The sequence below is a fragment of the Lonchura striata genome, chromosome 27 (assembly GCF_046129695.1).
Source record: "Lonchura striata isolate bLonStr1 chromosome 27, bLonStr1.mat, whole genome shotgun sequence".
In the NCBI taxonomy this organism is placed as follows: Eukaryota; Metazoa; Chordata; class Aves; order Passeriformes; family Estrildidae; genus Lonchura; species Lonchura striata.
This window is the reverse complement of record NC_134629.1, coordinates 8,836,805-8,862,931: the sequence shown is the minus strand read 5'-3', so window position 1 is coordinate 8,862,931 and position 26,127 is coordinate 8,836,805. Positions and strand designations below refer to the sequence as shown.

The 26,127-nt window shown below is 47.8% G+C and overlaps 1 protein-coding gene and 1 long non-coding RNA gene across 4 annotated transcripts; both read left to right on the top strand.

The window, feature by feature from the left end:
• The first annotated feature begins 772 nt into the window (after positions 1–772).
• On the top strand, positions 773–23,482 carry LIMA1 (LIM domain and actin binding 1). Of its 3 annotated transcripts, none has more exons than XM_021545224.1 (11): positions 773–886; positions 3,923–4,058; positions 5,930–5,975; positions 7,851–8,228; positions 12,387–12,492; positions 13,252–13,412; positions 15,642–15,746; positions 17,519–17,576; positions 17,850–17,962; positions 20,811–20,944; positions 21,314–23,482. In XM_021545224.1, the coding sequence occupies exons 2-11, from the start codon at positions 3,940–3,942 to the stop codon at positions 22,311–22,313; spliced, it is 2,220 nt and encodes a 739-aa protein (XP_021400899.1). In that variant the 5' UTR covers positions 773–886; positions 3,923–3,939; the 3' UTR covers positions 22,314–23,482. The 3 variants fall into 3 exon arrangements, with proteins under 3 accessions (XP_021400899.1, XP_021400898.1, XP_021400900.1); XM_021545223.1 differs by having other exon boundaries at positions 12,384–12,492; XM_021545225.1 differs by lacking the exon at positions 15,642–15,746 and having other exon boundaries at positions 12,384–12,492.
• A 933-nt stretch (positions 23,483–24,415) lies between these two features.
• On the top strand, positions 24,416–25,556 carry LOC110478538 (uncharacterized). The gene is made up of 2 exons (XR_002466770.3): positions 24,416–24,563; positions 25,303–25,556. It is a non-coding gene; the product is annotated as an uncharacterized LOC110478538 (long non-coding RNA).
• The last annotated feature ends 571 nt before the right edge of the window (positions 25,557–26,127 follow it).

Below are 26,127 nucleotides of genomic sequence, written 5' to 3'. Positions count from 1 at the left end.
ACATGGACAGAGCCAGGTGAGGGGACAGAGCCGGGTGAGGGGACAGAGCCAGAGGACATGGACAGAGCCAGGGGACATGGACAGAGCCAGCTGAGGGGACAGAGCCGGGTGAGGGGACAGAGCCAGGGGACAGAGCCAGGGGACATGGACAGAGCCAGCTGAGGGGACAGAGCTGGGTGACGGGACAGTGCTGGGTGAGGGGACAGAGCCAGGCCAGGGGGACAGAACCGAGCCCGGGCGACAGAACCGAGCCTAGGGGACAGAACCGAGCCCGGGAGACAGAACCGAGCCTGGGGGACAGAGCCAGGCCAGGGGGACAGAACCGAGCCCGGGGAACAGAACTGAGCCTGGGGAGGACAGAACCGAGCCCAGGGGTGACAGAACCAAGGGATGGGGACAGAACCGAGCCCGAGGGGACAGAACCGAGCCCGGGCGACAGAACAGAGCCCAGGGGACAGAACCAAGGGATGGGAACAGAACTGAGACCGTGGGGACAGAACCGAGCCCAGGGGAGACAGAACCGAACCCGGGGGGGACAGAACCAAGGGATGGGAACAGAACCGAGCCCGGGGGAGACAGAACCGAGCCCGGGGGGGACAGAACCAAGGGATGGGAACAGAACCGAGACCGGGGGGACAGAACCGAGCCCGGGGGACAGAACCAAACCCGGGGGGACAGAGCCACACCAGGGGCGTGGCCGGGGGGCGTGGCCGCGCGGTCGGACCGGAGCCAATGGGACCGGGGGCGTGGCCGGGGCGGGCCGGGGCCGGGGCCGCCGCCCGTTGCCGCGGCGGGCGCGGAGGGGCAGTCGCCGGTTCGGCCGGGCCAGGTGCGTTGGGAGCCGTTGTTCCAGGTGCGCCGGGATCGCCCAGTTCCGGCGGGACAGGTACGTGGGGCGGGGCGGGGAGGCCACGCACAGGTGCGGAAGATCTGCCGGGCCAGGTGTGCCGGGAGCCGCCGGCCGGGCCGGGATCGGTGCGGTGGGAGCTCTCCCCGCCCGGTTCGGCCGGGATAAAAGCGCGGGGAGGGGGCAGGAGCCCCGGGATCTCCCTCCCGACAGCGGAGCCAGCCGGGGCTGGACCCACCGCGGGGCTCGGCTGCGCTGCGGGTGAGTCCGGGCCCCGCTCCGGTCATCCCTCGCCGTGCTCGGTTCGTACCGGGGGGCACCGGGGCTCGGCCGTAGCGGCGGGGGCAGCGGCAGAGCGGCCCGGGGGCTGGCGGGGCCGCGCCCTCCGCTGCCCTCCGGCTCTCGGCGGGTTCGTGCCCGCGGGCGGCCCGTCCCTGCGGCCACTTCCACTTTGGGCGAGTGTTGGTTTTCCTCTCAGGATCTTTCCACATAGAGGGATTTACATTCTGCTGTTGATCTTGTGAGTAAAGTTATTGGAGGTGGAGTTGAGGTGCTGCGCTAGATTGTGGCTCAGTCGCAGTCCTTCCCTTCCCCAACATCTGGCACACCTCTGGCACCCCTGTCTCCATCTCCTCTGGGCTCTGTGCCACCTTCCACAGACCCTGCTTCCATTGCAGCAAGCAGAACATTCACAATCCTGTTTAAACCTTAATATTTGTTTTCTGAAATTACTCTGAATAAACCATTCAGAAGGAGCAGTAAAGAAAGCCCGGAGATACTTAACATGCCAAAAATCTAAATGAATGAGAAAGTGCTAAGAATGTGGAATGGCATAAAAATGTGGGAGCACAAGTTTCAAGGAATGTCAGAGTTCTGTTTCATGTCATTTCTAGTGACTGAGATTCCAGATAGGCTGCTTCCCTTCCCAGCTGAATGTTCCAGCAGCAGGTACTGAGTTTATAAAGAGATTTTTGCCTAAACAGTCCAGATTAACTCAATGGCTTTGATGGAGAATGGCAGGGAAACAGAAGACCTCAACAGGCAGAAGATGCAGCTCTGAAAAGGCTGGTTGGAGATGCAGGGGGATGCTCAGGCATCCAACCAGGGTTATTTTCTGAACAATTCCATTCAGTTTTGTTTCTCGGTGTTTTACTGAACTGTTTGTCTGTGTGTCAATGAGCACCTGTTCCTTGTGCCAGGGGAGCTCTGCTGAATGCCCTGCTCCTGTTTCCTGGGCACAGCTGACTCTGCTCTGTGAAAGGCCATTTAAACTGCAGCGGGGCCTCAGGTGAGCTCCCTTTGGCTCAAGATTAGTCATAAAACAAAGTTCAAACTGTGGCAAGGCACGGCTCATTCAGCGTTGGTCTTTAGCACGGACGGAATCCTTTCCGTGGGATTTTCCAGCAATAAATTCTGTCTGTGATCTCTCTGTGTGTGTATATCCTGAGGCTCCTGGGGGCTGCACTCTGCATCACAGAAATACTGGGTTTATTTGTGTATGCAATATGGTTTTTAAAAAGGGAGAAGGTGGAAATGAGATCCTTTGTCTCTGTGGATGGTGAGTTGTGCTGTTGTCAAATGCAGGGCACTGGATGGAGGCTTACAGGGGATTTGGTGATGCAGAAAGTGTTCCAAAAGGCAGGAATTTCACAAAGTAACCCCTGCTGGTTGGAAGGGGCTCTGTGTGCCTTTCAGGGGCTGAGGCTGCAGGTAGCTGCACCTGGAAAGACAGCATGGATAAGTGGTCTCAGTGTGCTTCAACATCCCCACAAATCCAGCATCACTTGTTTGCAGCGGATAGTTCAACCTGCGTGTCTGAAAGCTGCACCAAAAGCTCTGTTCTGATAAAACCTGTCCTGTCGTGGCGTGCTGCTCCCTCCAGGACATCAGAGGAATTATGGAGTGTGAGAGAGAGGCCCATTCTTCCTGGCTGCATCTCCCAGGACAGAGATGTGTTCCCCTGGAGTGGCTTTTCTGCTCCCATTCCAGCACTGGGAGCTGCCAGACTCTGCCTGTGCCCCCAAATTCTGTGTGGCAGAATCCCACATCTCTGTCATTTCTGAGCAGGTGCATTGTGTACCTGTGAGGATGTAAGAAATGTCATCTTTCCTCCCTTTAACTGTCTGTTTGCACCTTGTCTGAAGGCGTTTCTGTTTGTGTGTGACCAGACCTGGGCTCACACTGGATCCAGAGTTCTGTGACTGTGCAAATCCTTTAAAGGAATTAATGGAAAATACAAGGAAGAGCTCAGCCTGCCTGGAGCTGGCATAGCAGGCTCAGTTCACGCCCTTGCCACAGGCATTGTGTGACATGGGACTAGGGATAAAATAAAAGAGGAAAAAAGGAAAGGCGTTGCCCTGCAGGCTTTATTTTTGTCTTATCAGAGAACTCTTAAAATTAATCTCCCCTCCTTTCCTCTTCCACGAAAGAAAACGATGTAAAAAATAAATCTGATATAGTCTTGTTGGCTTCTGTGGTGAAAAGCTGGGCAAAATCTCTTCCCATTTGCAGGAGGATGGAATGGTTGGAGCTGTTCTTTAGGTAATTAATACTATTTAACTGACATTATTGTAACTCCTGTGACAGGAGGGACACAGCTGCCTCCATGAACACCAGACTTGTTTGAGCTCACAGAGGAAACGCTGCTGTGCTGAGAGTGAGCACAAGAGTGAATGAAAAATGTTTGTCTAGTAATTACATCCTCTTCGTTTCGTAACTCAAACCCTCTTACATAAATGCCAGCACATTTGGTTGGAAACTGGAACAAGTGAGGGCATTGGGGGCTTCCCACTCCCGTGAGTGAGTGTGACACAGGATTGTCACTCTGGCAGCCTCTGCTCACAGCTCTGTGTCCCCAGCTCCCCATTGTGCCTATGGCTTTATCAGGGCACCATCTCAATGGCATCTGCAGAGGAAATGATAACTGTGATCTGCTGCCTTTTTAAAGCCAGTTGATGGATGAGATCCTGAGGGGTTAGGATTGGTGGCACTGGGATGCTGGGGGCAAATCACCCGGTGGGACTTCTTTTCTGCTCACAGTTCCTATTGCTGACACTGTTCCTTCCTCCTGAGCAGGGATTTGGGGAGATAAGATGGAGCCTTCCCCCTTCAACAGAAGGCAATGGACTTCCCAGTCTTTGAAAATCACTGCAAAAGAGCTTTCCCTGGTCAACAGGAGCAAGTCCTCGGCCCTCGCGGAGAGGTTCTCCAAGTAAGTGTCGTGGGGCTGGGGAGCACCAGCTGTGTGTAGGTGACAGCTGGCACCTTGAGCAGGCACTGCTGCTCTCACAGCTGCTGCACAGACACCCCAACAATCCCACCCTGTGCCTCAGCGTGTTCCCAAATGCTCCCAGGGCTCTGGCAGCCCTGGGACCATTCCCTGAGGAGCCTTTTCAGGACCACTCCCTGGGGGAAGAACCTTTCCTGATATCCAGCTTAAACCTCTCCTGACTTAGGTAGAAAATGAATGTTAAGCTTCCCTTTTATGTGAGAGATGGATAAAAGGCTAAACTCAAACCATAAATATTGTATACCCTGAAAAAGCTGAGTGGTAGTAAGCAATGCATTCCCTGGAAAAGCTTTTATTTCCTTAAGGAATTATATAGGCTTTAGCTGGGGTTTTCAATAGGATTTGGGGAACTGAGGCTCTTGCTTTAATAGTGTAACAAAATTTTGGAGTATTTGGATCTTGAATGGGACAAACTTTTTGGGATCTGTAGGAGAGGAATAATTATACACCCACAGCTCCAGAGTTCCTCTGTGCATCTCTAGCCCAGGGAGAAGCTGTTTGCCTTGTTAAGGCAATTTATTCACTTGCTGAAGCTTGATTACAGAACCTGGTCATCTTGCTAAATGTTGGTAATCCCTTGAAAAAGGCTTACTGGAAGTAATCCAAACTGCTATTCCTTAATCAAGTAGTGTCCCTCTACATAGGCGGGGTCAGTGCCTTGGAAAAACACAGTCCTGCACTCTGGCTTTGCCACCCTGATGCCCACAGGGAGGAGCGTGACATTTAAGTGCTGTTAATGAAATATTTGTATGTGAAAACGTTTTTCTCCATCCCACATAATCAGTTTTGTCAGGTCAGAGAGGCACAAAAGGCAACAGCAGAGATTCAAAAAGTGCCCCACACTGGGCTGACTCACGGAGCGAGGGCTGGGACTCCTCAGTCCTCCTCTGTTTTCCAGGTGCTACTTGAGTTTCTTCGGTGTTCCTCTTTGTTTCTTCTTGCAGCATTGATCCCTCTTCCTCCAGCATCACTTTGTGTTCCAATCTGGACCCTTTATAGTGCAGAGATGTGGGTTAGTGTGTTTGCACAGATTAAAGAGGAGCAACAGCCTGTGACACGCTCACTGCTGTGCCAAAAGCAGAATTCCACAGATAAGGGAAACAGAAACACCCTTTGCCCAAGCAGACGCTGGGTTCCTTCTCTCAGAAAGGCAGAAAACTCTCCTTAAAATGGCAAAATTTGTCGTTTTCACTGATTTTCATATTTCAAAGGCCAAGTGCAATCACATTGTGATAACCAGTGAGGAGTGTGGAGGGACTCGCACCCAGAGCAGTGCAGATTGCTGGGAGCTCCTTAAAGGACTTTGATTCATGATCCAGGGTGGCTTATCTCCCGAGGGCTCGGATGGCTCAGCTGCCCGGGAGGCAAATGCTGAATGGGGGCAGTTCCCAGCCCACGGAGTAAAATCCTCTGGCACTTAGGGAGATTTTCGGCATGTGCCAAGCTGGAATTTGTTCTGGTTCAGCAGCTGCTGTATAAAGAGCTGAATTATTCCTGCAAGGGGGCACAGCAGACAGCTGGGTGGCAGAAACAATACAGCTATTCCAAGGTAAACCGTCTCTATTTGGGAATCGGAGTGCTTAGGGAATGAAAAGTATTAATGGGTGTTATTATTGTAAACTGGATGACTGAAAATGTGTCTGTCACTTGGCTTTGTGTTATTTGCTGCTGTTTGTCCAGCCTCTAGTTTTAGCTGGTTCAGGGGGTGGGGGAAGAAAAATCTCAGCTGTCTTCAGGAGCATTCAGTATTCTGGTTAAAACTTGGGTTTTGTTTGTTTTTCACTCTCTCAAAGGTATCAGAAAGCTGCTGAAGAAGCCGCTGCTGAGAAGAAGAGAAGTGTAAGTGTTTTGTAGAAGTGTTTGTTTCCTTGGGAATAAGCACAGCCTGCAGTCAGGTTGGATCACCTGCACAAATATTGCTGTGACAGTTGATTTTTGGAATATCAAAATTGCTGCTGTGTATCTTACAGAAAAGCTGGCTTAGACATAGGCTTTGCTTTTGCTCCATGCTTTTTCCCAGTGTGGAGAAAAGGAAATGAAGTTTCTTGCCCAAAGCTGTGTTGAATGACCAATTCTGTCCTAAGCCAAAGGTAAAATGAGTTAACCACCTCCTGTTCTTAGCTGGAGGCAGTTGTGTGGTGCCTCTTCCTTTCTTAACTAAATTTAAAAGTGCTTAAAAGGAGCCTCCAAGTCTCCCTGAAATCCAACGTGTGTCTTTGAGAGTTGTAGGATCTTCCAGGGCTGCAAATGCCCCTGGGTGAGGCAGCACCAACCTTTTTGGCTCTGCTACAGCCCCACATCCTCTCCTGTAACCTCCATGGCACTCAGGGGTCAGGGAACCTTGGCCGACAAAGGTTGCAGGGCTTTGTCCTGGTCCTCGGGGTAATTTGTATTTTAAAGCATTGCCAATATTTTCAGGGTCTATAGGAAAGTTGCAGCCTTGATTTCTCTAATGCCTGGGGAGCTGCTGTTTGGAACATAGGTGGGATAAGATAAGCATTCTAAAAATTACTTTTCAGTCTTAAATTTTCTTTATTGCTTGTCCTTGTCTGTCAATCTTCCTGTGATCAGAGAACAGGCAAGTCTCAAGCAGGAGGGACTTGTGTTAGGAAACGTGCTGGGATTCTGGAGGTGTTCCCACAGAAACCTGCCACAAAATTGTCAATATTTCTGTTCCATTACAACACTCCCCTTGCAATTTTAATACTTTCTTTTCAATACCGTCAGCAAACACACTGATTTTTATTTTTTTTTTGTCATGTAAGTGGATTCAAGTCAATTTGCAAAGCAGCGTTCAAAATGTGACCAGAAGAGTAATAGGGTGAGAGACTTAAATCCCAATATAGCAGCTAATGCTGGTTAATTCCTGTAAGCCTGCAGCCCTGCTCCACTTGCAATGAGTTTGGAGTGGTTTCTGTAAGGCAGAGACAGGAAAAATGCAATGGTGGCAGGTATTGGCTTGGAATGGCTCAGAATGGGCTGGGCTGTTGCTGGGGGAGAGGGAACTGCTCGGAGCAGGGATGGGCTGGGAAGCAGCTGGATGGAGGTGATGCTGCTCCCTTGGGTGTTCCCTTGGGGGTGAGGCAGTGCCAGTGGCTCTCCCCAGCAGTGCTTTCAATGGGTTGAGCGAAATAGAACAAAAATTCTAGCAAGTGACTGGTTATTTTTAAACTGGATGTTTGTTGTGGGTGCTTGGCTTAAGCTTTGGCTGTGTGGTGTAAAATCCTGGGCAGGTCTCTGGGAGCCGAAGCGTTGCAGGAACAGGGAACTCCAAGGATTTTGTGGTTCTGAGAGCTAATCTGTAGCTTTTGGAAGGCCTGATAGCTGCTGCCTGCTGAAGACACTGCAGCATTTGGCCCACCAGCCATCTCCTATGGCCGCTGTGCTGCAGTTTCCTTGTTCTGGGATTCGAGACCCTCCTCGCGTGGATTTGAGTCCCGTTTCCTTCATATGTGGATTCGAGTCTTTTGTGTGGCATTTAACTGCTGGGGTTGGACTCCCTTTTGCCTTATAAGGCCATTCCTGTTTGCTCACTTCCTGCCTTACTCCTGACTTTTTCTCTTCTCCCCCCTCCTTCCTTCCCTGTCCTGGATGCTTTCTCCATGTGGCACAGCTGGAAGCGTTCACAGCTGGCCGGGAGCGGGGATCGCTGCTGAGCTTCCTCCCGCATGGGAAGGAAGCGGAGAGCTGCAGCGAGCTCCTTGTCCTTTGCAGAACGCGGAAAATCTGCCCGCTCACCTCACCAGGGGGAACCTCAGCCTGCTGAAGAAGAAGTGGGAGAATCCCGCGGCCGCCGGGGTAACGGTGCGGAGCGGCTGCGCTGAGGTGAGACACAAGGTCGGGACCCCTTCGCCATCCGCGGGGGCTGGAGCTGCCCCTGGCCATCCGCAGGGACCCGCGGGTGACAGCGCCGAGCCCCACGGGCGCTGCCGGGAGGGTGGCAGCATGGAAAACTGCGGCGGAGAGCCCCGCGGCGTGGAAAAGCCCGAGGCCAGCGAGAGGTCGGAGTCCCCGGGCAGGATCGAGAAGTACAACGTGCCCCTGAGCAAGCTGAAGATGATGTTCGAGAAGGGTGAAGCCCCTCAGTCCAAGGTAAGGAGAAAACCCCTCCAAATCTCGGAGAAATTAAAGCTGCTGCCTCCGCGGCATCGGGAAAATCCCGGGAGGGAGTGGCTCCGGCTATTGACTCTGCAAATATTGTGTTGGTTGTTTTAGTGAAAGCAGAACATCGTGGTGTTAGTAACTTACTCGAGCCGCGCAAATTTGTGTGGGGCGCTCGGGGTTGTGGCAGCTCGTGATTGCTCCGTTGGAGTAAAGTGAATTTGCTTTTGATAGGGTTCAGTGGAAGAAGGGAAAAGTATGGAATTTATTACGTTTTGTAAAGTAAATCGGGATTATTTGTGTCTCGTGTGAAGAGTACAATGAGGTATGCAAATGTGAATGGGATAAAATGCATGTATAGGTATTTATGTGTTTTTTAATACATGGAAAGGAAGTTTGAAGTGAGCTCAGCAATCAGGGCTGTTGCAGTCGAGATGAAGCACTAAGAAGTGAGAGTTTTTGGTATCTGTATCAGTATGAGTCGCACAAACTCTCACACACGCATATCATGAAATACCCTCATCCTTTCCTCGCTCTTCCCTCATCTTTGTGTCTTACAAAATGTTTCCTATCGAAAAAAAAAAGAAATCTCACTGAGGGGAAAGGAAGCCGAGATGGCCAGAGCAGCTCCTGCCCTCGCTAGTTTTGACTTGCAAATGCTCAGGGCTCGCATTTTTCTTCCAACTGCTCATGAAATCTGATCCCGCATGTGGACTGCAGCCGGCGTGTCCCGGGGGGAATTGCTTAACTCCAAAATGAGTTGCATATGCTGGGGACTTGCAACACAGTCCCGAGGCCTCGATGCTGGTGGATTTTCCAGTTTTCTCATAGTTTCCTCTCCTCCTGGCTTTGTTTTCCTGCGGCTGGTTTTCTTGAAGTATCGACTAAAGCAAACACATTTTGGATAAAAGTTGTTTCAATGTGTAACAATTTAGGGCTCAGAGGAGCAGCTCGTTGTTAAAGGGGATTTTGGGTCTGTGTGAAGTCATTTCACAACTTGAATTTTTGGAGTCTTTGTCATGATATGAGAGCTGCCCATGACTGACCTTCCCTGAACTCTTGCTGTAGGATTAATCACTCAGAATTCCCCAGGAATTCTGCAGATGGGCTTCGAGTAACTTTATCTCAGCCTGGGGAATAAATTGTTTTGGAGATGAGTGAATCTGAAACTGATAGTTTGTCAAGTTTAGCAATTCAAACACTGTGGAAAACCAACCAGACCCAGTAAACACCATCCAGGAGGCACAAAACTGGTCGGGTTTGGTTCAAAATCCCTATTCCAAATTAATCTGTTGTGTAGAAGGGAAGAGGAGTGATCTGAAGTTCGGATGTGTGGGGGAGAGGGAGCGTGTTTGGAATTCCATCCCTGGTTCTGGGAATTGATCTGCAATGGGAGGATTGGGTGGGTCCCTGCAGAGAAGGGAGCAGCGGTGACCCAGATGTGGCTCAGTGAGGTGAGAGCCACGACAGCACTGCAGCTCTGCCATTGCCTCTCCCATCTATTTCCTGTGCTTTTTCCTGAGCGAGGCTTCATGGAACCATTTCGGTGGAAAATTCCTTTCTGTCATTGAGTCCAACTGTAAATTCAGCTGAGAGATGGCAGTTTTCCTTGGATTTTACTGGAGGTTTGATGTGTTGGTGCTGTCAGAGCTTTGCTGGCAAAACCTGTGTGTGAACTAAGCAGCACCAGGGCTGGAGGTTCGTGGCAGTGCTGATAAATCAACTTCCACGGTTGCTGGGCAGGGATCCAGGTCAGAGCCTGGATTTCCTGATTCCATCTCCCCCTTTAAACGAACCTACTCTCATCTTCAGGATTATAAGTTAAATCTTGTCATTTATTCATTTATTTGCTCTGCAATAGATAGGAGGCAGATCTTTTATTGCATTTTCATGGAAACAAACTGCTCTAATCCCATTAGGGGCAGGCACTGGCAGCCTGGATTGGTTCAGCACTAAGCAAAGACTGGAACTGATAAAAGACCTGATGTTCAAAGGAATCTTCCTGTAAGAGATAGTGAAAGCACACCCAGTGGGGAGGAGGATCAGAGCTGCAGCATTTCTGAAAAAGTTGTCTGCGGGCTGGTTTGTGTTTTTCCTTTAAGGCAAAACCTGGCTGTGGCTGTAGGTGACTTCATGGCAGGGTCATACCTGGCACAGGTGGTTTGTAATGAAATAGGTGTAACCTTGATTTGGGTTTTTGCCCAACTCTGTGCCCCAGGCGAAGCTTTACCCGTGCTCACGGTGCTTCTGCACTTGCAGAACCTGGGGCTTTCCACACACGAGGAATATTTTGTCTGCTTTCCAAAGCAGCAGCAGCTGTGCCCTGGGAATTGTGGCCCAGAGTGACAAATCCCTGAGGGGGCTTCCTCCATGGGAGAGGAGTTACCTTCCATGATCCTGCTGATTCCCTGCAGTTGCTCAGTCCATCAGTTGTAATGTGGAAAGTCCCTCATCTTCTCTGTTAAACATTTCTTTTCCTTTTTTTTCCCACCAAGATAAAGCTGATATAAAACCTACAAGTATTTGTAGGATATTTGTAGATCTACTGAATATTTGTAGGTTTTCTGAAATACCCCTGACCTCTAAAGCTTTTGCCTTCTGGTTGTTACTGGGATTTTCACTCTGTGTTCTGAAGCTCTGCACAGAAAAGCTCTTCAGGTGAAGTTGCAACCCCTGCAGGTGTGAGGTGGCAAAGGGCAGGAGCTGGCAGGGCTCTGCAGGGGTGCCTTGGAGCTCTCCAGCTGCTTCTGCTCTTTGAACTTTTCCTGATGGACCCTTTGGACCCCGAATTTCTGAGCTGCAAGAACCCCAGACTCGTGGGCTCAGGGTGATGTTGAAGGAGACATGGACTGAATAATTCTCTAAGAACAGTTTTTTGTTCAATGAGGGACCTGCAAGTCTTCACAAGTGTGCAGCACTCCCAGACCTGGGCCTATTGGTCAGCACAAGACTTGTCAGAGCTAAAGCTCTTTTCCAGTAAGAAAAGTTACCAAAGTCTTAAACCACAGAAATAGAAACTATTTCCCGTGCTAATGGAAAATTAGGTTGTTTCCCAGCTGCGTTTTCCTTTCCTGGTGAAGTTGCTGTTTGTATGGAGAACAGCCTGATTTTTCACAGTGATTATCTTACACTGCAGTTCTGCAAAAAATAAAACTTTGGAATTTCCTTCAGTTTGGTGACCAGCAAATAAGAAAGTCTTTGGAACTGAGGGAGAATGTGTGGTTGGAGCATCTTGCCAAACCTGCCTTTTTCTCTGCGTTAGCCTCAATCTGAATTCCCAGCTGTGATTTAACTCTTCCTAGAGAGAGAACAAAGGTCCAGCACCTTCTAGGATTTTATAGGCTGACTTTCAGCTGAGAATGCATCCCACCTTGCTGGAGTCCAGTTTAATTCTGTGCTCAACAACTTTTATCAAAGCTGCGGAAATTTATTTTTGTGCTATCTTTTGTTGAGATTTAGATTCTGGGGAGGTGGTCTCAACAAATAAGAATAAAATCTGATTGAGGCAGCCAGAGCATCTGTGTGGTGGTACCAGGACACCCTGTCCAGCTCTGCAGCAGAGAGTGATTATCCTGGAGATCTGAGAATATTTATCTCTAACACTCATGCTTAAGCTTCAGCCTTATCAGATCTAATTAGGGAATTATTTGGTACCAAATGTATAAACTAACAAAATCAAAACAAATAACTCTAGATAACTTTCATTACAATACTATTGATTCCTTTTTTCCATGGCTGAAAATGAATGTAGATTTTGGATAAGTGGTTCCTTGCATTCTTTTTCTGATTTTAAATCTTCGTACAATGACTGTGACTATTGGCTTCAACAGAAATTGCATGAAATGCAAAAATCTAGACTGAAGTTTCGTATATGTAGTGGGAACGACCTAAAAATCTGATCTTTGTGCTCTTTTTAAACCAAGAGAACTTCCAAAGGGTATTGACTGACCTCTTCAAGAAAGCGTTTCCCAGGTGACAGAGGGTCAGGTACTCTGTGACCAAACTTCATAGTGGTTAAATAAGATGTTGCCTGCTAGACTTGTTTATTGCAATAAAGCAGATTTGCTAGTGACACCTGTGCCTCTCGGGGGATTAGCCAGAGCAATCCCTGTGTGGCCAGGAGCTGACGGGAGGCTCTGTCCCCAGCAGGGCCCCCGGGAGCCGCGGAGGGCGGCCGTGGGCAGGAGGATTTCGGAGCACAGCCTCTCCTTGGAGGACTGGGACAGCGCCCAGGAGAGGAGCCACAGCACAGCAGGTCAGCAAACTTCAGGGCTGGGCTCTGGGTGGCTTGGTTTGGGTTTTGTTTAACAGATGAATCTGCTTTATACAAGAGAAATTTCCCTGGAGGTGTCCAAGGAACAGCTCAGTGCTCTGGTCTGGGTGACAAGGTGGGGATCAGTCAGGGGCTGGACTTGTTGGTCATGCAGGGCTTTTCCAGGCTCAAGGATTCTGTGAAATAACTTTTGCCTTTCCAAAGCCGCAGGAAAGTCCATCAGCATCCTGTTTAATTAATAAAGCCTTGCTGGGAGTTTTAAACCATTCCACTCTTCAGCATGGGAAACCAAGGCACAGGGAATAACCAAGTTAAGGAATACAGCCCATTCTTTCCTGTCTCAATTCGGGAATTAGTTTTAATAGTCAAGGGAATTTAGGAAGCAGTGAACAGACAATGTTCCTTCTGCCTCCTTGCTTCAATCCTCATCCCTCCTGTCCTGGCCAGACACAGGGAGCTACTGTGAGCTGTGACTTAAACAAAACTATGTATTTTTATCTCTTTGAAGACCTTTTTCTATCAAACATTTGCAATCTTTTGGGGTTTCCACCAATGGCTGGCACAGCTGGAGCTGTTCTCTTGGGTCTCCCTACTTAGTGATGCACATTGTGTCCTCGCTGGCATGATCTTGGAGGGAAAGGCAATGTGTTTATTCTCCCCAAAAAGGATCTTGGTGAGTGTTCTGAGAGTTATCTGTTACTCACGTTTGTTTTTTGTTTTTTTTTTTTTTTTTTCCACTAGGGTATCTTGTAGAGAGCAGTCCAGGACTCAGCCCAGACAAGGCAGAGCTCAGGAAGAACCTGGACATGCCCCGTTTATCAGAGACATCAATTAAGGACAGGCTGGCCAAGTACCAGGCAGCTGTGTCCAAGCAGGGCACTTCCTCAGGCATCATTCCCATGGTAAGTCTTGGTTTGGGTGGAAGTGAATTTTTGTCCCAGCCTGAGACTGGAAAGATCTTAAGGAAACCAGGTTGTTTGAGGGTAATACCATTCTCTTTGGGAAATAACTCTCTGCCCATGAAGAGTTGCCTTTATGTACTGCAAGAAGAAATAAGTATATTTGCATCTTCCTGGAATAATGTTGAAAGTTTTCCAAGGAATTAATTGCTGGCACTCTGACCAAGGTCCTTCTGAAGCATAGCTGACATTCTTTTTCTTTCTGAGTGTCTGTAGCTCTCTACAGGTTTGTTGTTTCTGTTTAAAAAAGAAATCTCAATTCCAGCAGCTCTAAGCTGTGGGAAACTGAGGCACAGCAAGGTGAAGTGACTTGTGTGTCACACAGTGCTCAGAACTTGGATCTCCAGTCAATTTTCCTTACTTTTGCTTTTCACCTCCTTTCAGGATTTCTCAGCACTCTCTGAATCCAATTAGACTCTTGCAGTGAATGAACCTCTGCCTGTCTTGCAAATATTTGACCAGGAGCTGAACAATTAAAGAAGTGTTACAGCTGAGGAGGTTTCAGGAATCTCAGCTTTTGTTAAAAACTGCTTAGGTACATTTGCTGGAAGTTTCTGATACTTTTGCTGAATGATGGGAACTTATATTGCTCAAGTATTACTTTTATTAACCAGAGTAATAGATTTGAAGAGAAAAGGCCTTTTTAAGTTGGGAAACTTGCCCTGGAAATGAGAGCCTGCTTTCCAGGAGTCTCTGTGGAGAGCCAAGGGCTTCTTCTGAGCTCAAAAGATCCCTGAATTTCATCTGCACATGGGTCGGATTCCCCAGCTGTGGGAGAAGGGTCTGTAAAACCCTCCCTGCATGAATGGAAAGTCCTTGCAGCCACTGCAACAAATCTGATTAACCTAATTGCCCATTTCTGCCTCCTGTGCCTGACCTGGTCTCGTTTCCTGCTGCCTTTTCCAGTTTGGGGCTAAGAGTGGTGGCTGAGTAACTAAATTTGAGATTTGCCATTTCTCCAGAGGCTCCTGTTTGCAGCCCCCCAGTGCTCTTGGCTTAGTGTCAGCCCAGCCTGATGCTCTCAGGATGCCCCATTTGGGCACAATCCCTTCCCATTTTGACCTGGCATGTGGATGAGGGCAGTGTGAGGTGGAGCAGACAGGGGTTCCTGAGGCCAGTGTTTGCAGTGCCACTGTTCCAACAGCAGCCCTGACCTTGGGACCTTCTCCTTCCCTGCTGGCAAAGCAACCAGGGCATTTTTGCCATGGAAATGTGGTGCCTGTGCTGCCCTTCTCACACCTGGGCTACAAAGGACAGCCAGAATTTCTCTTGGGAACAACTATTTTAGGGCATTGGGATGTAATAAGGCCTGGATTAAACCTGATGGACTCTTGGTTTGAGTAGGGAAGAGGAACAATCAGGTCTGTGTGTTGGAAGGGGATGGAAATGTGCTGGAGAGCAGATCCAGAGATCCAAGCCTTAAAATTCCAACATTTGGTACAAACCTCTTGGATGTGGTTGGTTTTGTGGAGATTTGTTTCCAAGTGCAGGAAGATGCTGGTGCTGGCATTTGGCTCTTCCTCTTTCATGTTCCAGAGAAGACGCCTTGTGAAAATCATGAGGCTTCCAATGGTCTTGTGTCCTGTGGCAATGAAAGAAACACGAGGTTTCACAGGGTTTTATTGGTTTTAAAGTCTGAAAGATCCTTCTGTGAAAGTCTTCAGTCAGTCTATCAAGAACAAAAATCTCAGGAAAACAGAGTCAGGGTTTTGACTAGAATTGAAGCAAATGTGGGATTTGCTTTAATGTCATATTTAGCAATTACACTGTACTTTAGGCAGTGCTTGTCTGGAAATAATTGTCATTCCAAGTGAAAAGTTAACTTTTCGCAAAAATGAAGATGCAGATTGAGCTTGGATTGAATATTTAGGAGTTGATCTTAAACAGGAATTTGGAAGAAAAGGGTTGCTCAGGAAAACAGTGGCATTACCACATTAATCACAATAAAATTCTACAGTACCACCTTAGATCACAATAAAATTCTACAGCACAATCATGTTCCCTCACTAGAATATGTCACTTAACAAGTGACTGCACATTCTTATGGCCCTTCCTTCAATTATTACTCCACATACTAGAAAAACAGTTTTTAAAACATTTCAAGAAAAATAGAAAGCAAATATTTTCTTAGGGGAAAAGAACCTGTCACCTTTCCAGTGCTTTGTCCTATAGAGTGAGATTCAAGCCAGTGAGAGTGAACTCAAGAATTACAAATCTGGGCAGAAGGAGAATATGGCACCAGTTGAGGACTCCAGTTCCTGGCAGGATGGGGAGAAGGTAAGATGTCTGTGCTGCTGGAGATCAAGGGCTTCATTTTAAGTGGAACTGGCTGTGGAAGCACAGCTGATACTCTGGTTCCATGTTCCACATGCCATCTGGGAACTGAACATGAGCAGCTGATGCAGATTAGTTACATGCTGCAAAATTCCTGGTTTTTTAAAATTGTTCTTTTCAGACTGTCTCTGAATTACAAAGACAAATGTCTGTGGAAGAGACTGTCTAGAGATAAGTTTTCTGGGAGAGTTTTTCTGTCTCAGTAGGTTTTTTGTTATTGTGGGTTTTTTAAAAACAAAAAAATCCACACCAATTAAAAAAAACAAAAAACATGAGCAGCTTTGTATGACCCGAGTCAAAGGAGTTTGTCACTGTTTCTTCTGTATTTAGTGGCTAAATTTTAGGGTAACTGAGAATGGCACTTTGGGCTTGTTCCTGGTTTTGAGCTCCAGCTATAAATTGAGACTCTGTAAACTGGACTCGAGCATTTGTTCCCTGAGCTGGGGACAGCAGACGGGATAAAAGTAGCTGAATAATAATTGGGGTACTGTGTATTCCACCCAGGCTGAACACGTGGCAGCTTAATGCCAGGAGGGCTTTTAGAGCTTTTCAGCCTTCCTTGGGCAAGGGGCCAAATCTTTGCTCTCAGCTGCTCCTCAGAGACAGCTGAGCAGCCTCATGCCCGACTGGTCGAGGCTGCTTCCTGCTCCAAGGTGAGTTAATTAAAAGAGCACCTGTTAAGTCAGAATATCTCCCTGTTGTGAATGCAAGATTTGAATAAAATTTCTTGTGTTCAGCTGTAATTGCAGAGTTCCTTGTTGAGGTGTCCAGGTGCAATGAGAACCTGAATGGAGCATTGTTTGGGAGCCAGGGTTGTCCTTTGGAAGGGACGTGGTGAACTTGGAAATGAGCCTAATTAAAACTGCTGGTCATTAGTGTCAGAAATGGGAATCCTCTGGCAAAAAGGAAACAAAAGACACTTCACTCTGTCATTTTTCACACTGCACCCGTGGCACATTCAGTGGCCAGGCATGTGTGGCTGCAGCAGCCTCAGAACATGTTTGTGCTCTGCCCAGGACACTGGGGTCCGGTTCTGGTTTCAGCAGCCCAGAGGATGTTAATTCATGTAGCTTGCCTCCTCATTGCCCATTAATTTACAAATTTCAGTTGCTTGCAATGGACTTTTCAATCATTAAGGTGAATTAGTGATGATTTGCAGTTAATCTTGTTACAGTACTTTAGTTCCTCAGTGTAGCTACTTAAAGCTATTTGATTTAATAGCAATAGTGCCAAGTTTAATAAAGAGTTATACATCAAAAGCTTTATCTGTAGCAGACTTTGTTTTTTGGGGTTATTTTGTTTTGGTTTTTTTTTTTTTTTTCCAAGTGCACAGTCTCTGCTGAATGTTTGAATGTCAGAGACTGGTCAAATGTTGGAGGGAGCCACGAGATGTGCTGCTTGGGGTCAAGGGATTTGTAAGTGAGAAAACCTGGGAGGAACCTCAGCAAATCAACAAGGATTTCTGAGGGTTAATAAAGGTGTCCAAGGAAACAGAAATCTGATGTTTGTATGTGTGAAGCCTGTGAGGGTGTCTGCCTTGTAGGAAGGAATCTCTTGACACTCGGCTGGACCCTTTTGTGCCTCAAACAAAACTCCTTTCCTGAGCCACTCAGCCCTGTCTCCCTGCTCAAACTGCCTGGTGCCTTCCTGGAGCCAAGACTGTTCAGATCTCAGAAGGTCAGAGCTTCTCATAGTCTCATTTTTTTCTCTTGCAGGTTTCTGTAGGTGAAAACAGCTTGTCTTTGCACTCTGGTCTGCTGGAGGATGGCCATGGTGAGCCCTATCAAATTATTAATTAATAAAGTCTGTCTTGTACTAAAAATCTGTCCTGTGCCTAACACAGACTTTATAAGAATTTATTTCCTGTTTAGAATTTAATTTGCAGCTGTAATTTTAAGGCATTTATAACTCCTTTTGCACTGATTGAACACTTTAAAGTGTAGCTCCTTCACCATTTAACTGAGATTCTGAGGAGTGTGGTGAGCATAAGCTGCCCACAGTTTAAAGCCATTGTAATTGCCTTTTCTCCCTCCCCTGCTCCCTCAGGTGGACAGTCAGAGATGGAGGCAGAAGCTCAGAAATCTGTCAGCTCAAAGCAGCAGAACCTTGGTGCTAAAGCAGCTGGGCAGACAGAGGCCTCCCCACCGAAAGCCGTGAAGGTAACGCAGCTCTTCAGTCTCTGCTGAAGGCTAAAACCAACTGTTTAACCCTGAAAAGCCAAAATGTGCTGAAGCATAAAGGCCTGGCAGTAACTGCATCAATACCTGCTCCATCCTCATCAGAGTGTGACTGTGAGGGCACTTTGAGGCATTTTTCCACCCTGACTTAATTGAGTTTTTTCCAGAGCCTGGGTGGGAGCTGCTGGTCTCTGTTGCACCCCTGTGACAGAGAGGCTGCTTCCCTTCAGAGGGGCTTGAGCAGGGGATGGGCTCAGGGCTTCTCTGTGCTCCTGGAGATGGGCCCTGAGGTCCTGCTACTGATCTTCAGAGCCTTCAGCAAGCTGGGACTTGGCTTTTTTGGCTTTTTTTGGCACCTCTTCCAGCTGTTCCCAAGGCAACTGCAACTGGTAGTAACCTTATAGTGAGGGCACTGTGATGCCTGACTATAAAAATCAGGTTTGGCTTTCTGAGTAATGAGTCTTTGATGTTACAGTTTCTTTAGGGAGCCATAAAGCAGATGGAGAACTTTGGGACAAATGGCAGCACTGGACATTTTGGCCAGGCTGTACTTGCTCATCACATGTGCAGCCTGGGGTTGGGATGCTGATTCCCTGGGCTGCCACACATTTCCTGGCTCACTCCTAAGGAAACAACTGGGCTTTTGTTGTGTTCCCCATCTTTGGGAGGAACAGCCCTGGGCTCAGACACGGGGGAGATCCCAGTGTGCAAGGGAGAAATGCCAGTATGGGAAATTCAACTGCCAGTGAGAGCTGTGTGATCCTAGGCTGTGACAAAAAACCTGCATGTCCTGGTGCTCTCTGCTCCTCTTGATATTATCAAAACCATTTCACTGCTTTAGATGCTGCACTGTGTGAGACAGAAGCTTCTGTTTATTCATGCAAGGTTCCTATTTGTCTCTTCCAGCTTCTGTCTCCTGTTCTTGGTTCCTAACCTCTCCTCCTGCCTTCTGCTTCTCTCCTAATGTGAGCTCAACTCTCCGCTTTCTCTCAAGTTCTTTTTATAATTATTGGGCCTCATCTTCCTCCTGTAGCTCCTATTTGTAGTGTCCTGGAAAGGAATTTGTCTCTTCACAGCCTAAAACGCCTCTCCACAGACATAGGGCTCATTGTATGCAAGTAAGTCCCTCTCCTTGGATGGGGATGTGATTGCAGAAGCACGTGCCAGCACTGTTGTGTCACCAAAGTGTCACTGTTGTACCAAACTGAGCTTTCAGGGAGAAAACTTTTCGATGGGCAAGAGAATTTTTGCTGCCTTGCTCCATATGGCAAGCAGGGGTGATTAGATTTTTGTTTGCATCTGTAAATCTTTTTTTTTTTTTTTTGAGGTTTCGTTTAGTGACTCAAGCTGCAGAGTTTTGGCAGCACCTAGAAAGTGTGGATTCTTTTTTTCAAAAGGAATTCTGCATTTTGTTAGTGAAGCTATTGTCACAGAACTTTACTGTAACTTCAAGCAATGCCTGGAAACCCTGAAATACATATTAAACTGGAATTAAATTGGCAGCAAACTTTATGGTTGTGACAAAGTGACTTGAGCTGGCTCCATCTTCAGCAATCTGCCCTTACATGCTGGAACTTTCATTCCTAACCATTGTTTCTAGACTGTTATAAATAAATTTCTGTGATTATGTCTTCCTGTGCCCTTCCTGCTTTTTCTTTAGCCATCAGATTTTTCCATAAAGCTTTTTGTAAATTTGTAGCAGGTAATTCTTTGCCAAGGAAAAGCCACACTTACAAATTATGTCTGAGCACACCCTGGAGTGGAGGCTGGGCTGCTAAATCATTTTAAATCAACATGCAGCCTCAAAATGCCAATGTTGTATTATTTAATTTATCCTGTAAAATGTTGTCCCCATTGGCCAGTGTTAATAATTTCAAGAAGTAAATGGCATCCACTGACCTTTTCTCATGGACAATGTTCTTGCTTCTCGATGCTGTCTAGAAACAAACCTGTGGTCATTGCTGCACAGCAGTGACACCCAACTCCTCAGTGCTCAAGTTTATCCTTGCACTAAACCCTCAGGAAATTCAATAAGCACATAGGAATTTTAGCTGTTTAACCTCAAAGCTTGGCTCACTTTGAATCTTGAGCAAGTTTGGGGGGCTGTGAGTCCTGAAAGCTGAGCTGGAATTGTTTACAAGTGAAGCCAGGAGTGTTTCCTGCTGTTGTATTGGTGCTGAGGCTATTTCCTCCTCTTTGAGAGAAAAGATTTAACAAAAATGGAACGTTTCAAACCATTGGGCAGCCTGTTTCACTCCTTTCCTCTCCCACCCTGGACCTTTTGAGGCTATTTCAAGTCTTCTGGTGGACAGTGTCCCTGACTGTGGCAGGGGATTGGAACTAGATGATTTTCAAGGTCCTTTCCAACCAAAACCATGTCATGATTCTATTTTTCTGCACTATTTTTATTATTTTGGTAAGTCTCACACTGATTGCAATCAACTGGAATGCTTCATCATTCTCCTACCAATAAAAACAGGTTGCAGGAAAGGATGAGACAGCTTTGGGGGACAGTTTTAGTGCTCTCATTGCTCTTTCCCAACCATTGCTCAGCATGTGGGATGCTTCATTTGGGATTCACTGGGGTGAAATCTTGGCTCCTGTCAAGCCACAGCAATTCTGTGGGGCTGTCAGAGCTTCTTACTGTCCACCAGACCCCACTGCACCATAATTAGAGAAAATGAACTCTCTGCAGTTCTTGCTGCACCATAATTAGAGAAAGTGAACTCTCTGCAGTTCTTGAGAGTTCAGGAAGCTGTGCATGAACCCACGCCAAGTCCCCAGCAGCTGATGTATTTCCCAGTTAACAAACTTTCTCTTCCCCCTGCAGAAATTCCAGTTGCCAATGAAGGAAACCTGTGTTGGGTGTCAGAAGACCGTGTACCCCATGGAAAGGCTCTTTGCCAACCAGCAGGTGTTTCACATCAGCTGCTTCCGCTGCTCCTATTGCAACAGCAAACTCAGGTACGTGCACTGCTCCCCTGGCTGCCCTTTGGGAAGTGAATTTTCCTGTCCCAGCTGAGGGAAGTCAGGCCTAGCTGAGCTGGAAATCACCATAATCCAGTGATTTGTGTAGGAGAGGTAACACAGGCCTACTTCTGCCTGGTGCACTTGATGCCGTTTTTAAATTCTTAATGTAATTTTACATGGGGAAAAATAGAATGTCCAGCTTTGTAAAGAATTCCTAGAAAGAGCCTTGCAAACCCTGAGGGCTGTAAGCTTTTTTCTGAATATGTGGAAGACTGAAATTGAGTATTTTCTGTAAGACAACTGGAGCAGGTGATGGTGTTGGTGGCCCTGAGCTCTGATGTTTGATCTGTGTTTCCTGAACAGCCTCGGGACGTACGCGTCTCTGCGTGGCAACATCTACTGCAAGCCTCACTTCAATCAGCTCTTCAAGTCCAAAGGCAACTATGATGAGGGCTTTGGGCACAAGCAGCATAAGGAGTTGTGGGCAGGTAAAACTGAATGTGAAGAATCCCCGGAGAAAACCGTCCCAGGTGTGAATTCACCAGAAACTCCACAGAGCCCGGGAGTAGAGGATGCTCCGATTGCAAAAGTGGGAGTCCTGGCAGCAAGTATGGAAGCAAAAGCTTCAGCTGTGCCTGAAAGGGAAGAAAGACCAGCAGAAACAAAAAAGCTCAGGATTGCCTGGCCACCTCCATCTGACCAAAGTATCCAAGGAAGTGCCTTAGATGAGGGCATCAAAGTACTCAAACCCAAGTGGCCTCCAGAAGAAGAGATTTCCAAGCCTGAGGTGCAGGAGGATGTGGATCTGGATCTCAAGAAGTTAAGAAGATCCTCCTCGCTGAAGGAGCGAAGTCGCCCCTTCACAGTGGCAGCCTCATTTAGAACAATATCTGTTAAAGGCCATAAAACAGAGAATTCACCATCTCCTTCCAAGGAAGAGAGAGACACATTGAGAAGAAGTGAGGAACTGGAGAGAGAGGTTGTCATGGAGAAAAAGCAAAAGGAAAAGAAGGTTGAGCATAGGAACATCCTGAACGCTGGGGAGAAAAATGTGGAGGAAGAACAGGAATTGTGTGGTATCAAAACAGCAGAGCATAACGTTGTAGAGAATGGCCAGATGAATGCAGACACAGATGAGGAAGAACACGCTACAGAGGAGCCGGAAATCCCAAAGGAAGAACTCCTGGAACCAAATTCTCCTAAACATTCCAGCTTAGCCAATGCTGTGACCGCTAAGGAATCATCTCCAAACCAGAATCGCAAATCCCAAGACGTTGGTTTTTGGGAGGGTGAAGACATGGAAGATCTGTCCGTGGAAGAACAGATCAAAAGGAATCGCTGCTATGAAGATGATGATGAGTAAATTGGCCTTTTACTAGAAAACTTGCTGCAAGGTGCTGGGCCTTTTGAAATGGGTATTTTTAGCTTTAACAAACAGCTCTCCTGGATGAAGTGATGCTGCACTGCACATCAGCATTAAGGGAATCTACCTACAAATTATCTCAGCTAGAAAACTCTGGAAGCCTGCAAATTCTTTAGGTGCATGGAGCAAGTGTCTGGCTGTGGGATGGCTTCAGCAGGAAGTGTCTGTCCCCAGCACGAGAACAGAGCTGTTCTCTGTCTTCTCCCTTTGAGCTTCAATAGTTATTTCACTAACAGTTTATGGAATTCCACTGTACTTGCCCTGCTGGTGTGGGACAGAGCCTCTGGAACACACCACCCGTACCACTACAAATGCTACTGCAGTGCTTAGGGACCAACTTCAAAGGGACTTTCTGGCCTGCTTTAAAATGGTCACTTAATGCACTTTAATACATGGAAAGGGCACAACTGGGCTTTTTTTTTCTTAATAATAAAAGCATTTCTGTGTGTAGTGTCCCAACAACTAAAGCATCCTCCATTGAGTGCAATGTGAATTTCTCTCTCAAACCTGCCTGTGATCAGTTGAGGAGTCCCTGCACAACTGGAATGGTGCCCACTGCTGGACCATGTGTATTTCAGTGCTATCCCAGGAGCTGTGCTGGCTGCCAGGCCTCTGCAAAAGACAAATGAACACTTTGGAGCAGCCTGCAGGGCATTACTTCTGCATTTCACACGCATTTGAAGTGGAGTTTTTTGTTTGTTCGGTTGTCTTTTTTTACTTGGAGTTCTTAATCATAATTTTAAACTGCAGATAAGATTTTTAAGGCCTTTTGACCACTTTGAAATCCTACTTTTATCAAGCTGCCATAAATCTTTTCCTTACAGCTGTGAAATTGTGCTGCATTGCAAAAATCTCTGGAATCAGTGACACTTTCCAATTGCCAGTGTTGAAGATCAGAACATTTTTTTAACTTGACTTCAATTATTTTACAAATAATAAAATCTTGAATGGGGGGAGGAGGAGGCCCTTTTTTTTAATTAGCTTTTATTTGTACTGTATTCTCAAGAGAATTAGATCTTAATGATTCTTGAGGTGTAAAATATTCTGCTTTCTTAACAGTTCTGCTAATGACAAAACCTTCAATAAAGTTTGGGTCATTTCCATTATAACTGAAGTCTAGATTCATCTTGTTTCACAAAGAGGAAGTGTTTAAAGGGTCAGAGAATTGTCATGGAATCATGGCTTGGGTTGGAGGGGACCTTAAACCTCATCACATTCCACTCCCTGCCATGGCAGGGACACTTCCCACTATCCCAGTTGCTCTGAGACCTGACCAACCTGGCCTTGGGCACTTCCAGGAATGAGGCATCCTCTGGGAAATCCATTCCAATGACCATCTGTGGCCTGAGTGGATCGCTGCCTCCAAAAAATCCGAACGGCGAAGGGTGTGTCCCAGACCCAAGCTTTCCCAACCTCAAACTTGTGCTGCCCTGACAGACCCAAGCGAACCCTACAAACTGACATCAGGAACCTGGGCTGGTGAGTTTTGTTTCAAAGGGAAAAAGAAGGAATTCCTTCCCAAAATCCCCTCTAACCCTGTCCTCTGGCGGTTGAAAGCCACAGCCCCTTGTCCTGGCACTCCAGGTCTCCATCTTTCCTGCAGCTCCTTCAGGAACTGGAAGGCCACAATGAGGTAATCTCAAACCATCTCTTTTCCAGGCTGAACAATCCCAATTCTCCCAGCCTTTCCTTACAGGAGAGCTGCTCCATCCCTCTGATCCTCCTGCTGCCTCCCCTGGACTCTCTCCTGCAGCTCCACATCCTCCCTGTGCTGGGCCCCAGGGCTGGGGGCAGCTCTGCAGGTAGGGTCTCACCTGAGCAGAGCAGAGGGGCAGACCCCACCTCCTCTGCTTTCTGTGCTGGGGACTCAGTGCAGCCTCTGGGGGTTCCTGGGACAAGTCCAGCTCCTAAAACCCTTATCTTCAGGACTGCTCTCATCTATAAAAATGGAGAGAAAATATGGGTGAATTTCTGGTGCTCCCACTGGAAGCCAGCCCGGGCTGGCTCGGGTGCCCCACTAGGTGACACTGTGTATCCGTGGTTTGCTGCTCGACTCAAATGAGCGGTTTCTGCTCTCAGATTGAAGAGAGATTAGAACAGGGCTGGCAAAAGGAATAAGGACATGCAAGGATTTTTCACTTCCATTTCTGGCTCCAGGTGGCTCTCGAGGGCAGCTGAGGACAACTGAGGGTAAGTTATTGCCACTTGAGCCTGAGGTGGGTTTGGTTGGGAGAGAGTGGGATAAGAGCTAGAAGCAATGCAGTGAACATTCTGCAGCAGCATGAGGAAATGTGCATGACATGGATATTGGGAAGAAGAGAAAAAGCCTGCTTCCTAGTTAGAAGGTGTTAGCAGTTCCACAACCTACTGCTCATTTTCCTTTAAATGGAGAAGTAAGGTTTGCTTTGTACAGAGGAAAAACTAAAAAACCTGATGTGGAAGCCCAAGCTGCTGCCACCTTTCTCTGTTCCTAACAAAATGTATTTAGTATCAGATTTCCTCAAATTGCTAAGCAACCAGAGATCTCTCTAACTGGAAATTGTGCTCTTTGAAAAGGGAGGGAAGATCATTTGTCGTGGACTTGGATTTATGGAATATGCCAACTGCTTGTTTCTAAGGAAACGCAATTGAATTTTACTGTGTCTTCCCAGTTACATGATACTGAAGCAATATTCGCTGCACTTATCAGAGACTTTCATCAGAAAATCATTAGTTCTAGTTAAATCTGTGGCATTTGTGAGTCTGACATACAGAGGCCTGCATCTAACTGAACACCTTCAAGGAGAGATTAGCATATTGGGTACCTCTAAATAAAGTAATTGATTAAAAAAAAGGTGACTAGTTCATAAATCGCTCTATCCTTGAATCTATTAGTTATCATAGCATTTGAGTGCTTAATGGGCCATTTAATCTATTCTCCACTGGACAGGTGCCAAAAGAGACATTACACTAACCATGGATGGCTTGCTGCCCTGTCTTGCTGCCTTGGAGGACTCTTACCAGTTAAAATTCGTCTCTGCTTGTGGAAACCGCGAGGGCTCAGCAGTGTGCGAAGCATCAACATTACGGCCGTGACGTGGCGGGATTGCTGGGGAGTCCTGCACAGGGCCAGGAGCCGGACTTTGATGACCCTCGTGGCTCCCTTCCAACTCAGTATATTTCTGTGCCCCTGTGGTTCTGTCACTTCTTGGCTCTGTGTGACTCCGTGCTTCTGTGACTTTATTTTTTCTGTTCCCGGAGGGAGCCGAACCCTGAGGGGAGAGATGGGCATGGGGGGGGGGGGGGAGCGTGCGCGCGCTCCTCCCTCACGAGCCCGCGCGCGCGCCACGGGCGGGAGCGCAGGGGCGCCGCACTGCGCATGCTCCAGAATCACCGGCCGCGCGCGAGGGGCCCGGCGGAACCCCCGTGAGCAACGGCCGCACTGAGGGGCGGGCTGAGGTGTGGCGGTGAGCACCGGGCCCTCGTTCCGGCCTCGTTTGGTGGCTGTGGCGGCCGCCAGAACTGCGGTCGGCGGGAGGGGCGGTGCGAGGCGATAAAGGGCGCGGCCTCCTCCCAGCTCCGCACAGCCCGTGGCGGGCGACGCAATGAGGAGAACGGTGATGCAAAAAAGGGGCGCGGTGTATTCCAAGCCCGCCCCTTACGGGCCGTGGCCGGGCAGTGAGAGGCGCGGCCTCCTCCAGCCCCGCCCGGCCGTGTCACTGGCGCTCGGCCGTGTGGCGGCGGCAGGGCCGAGCCGAGGGGCGGGGGCGATGAG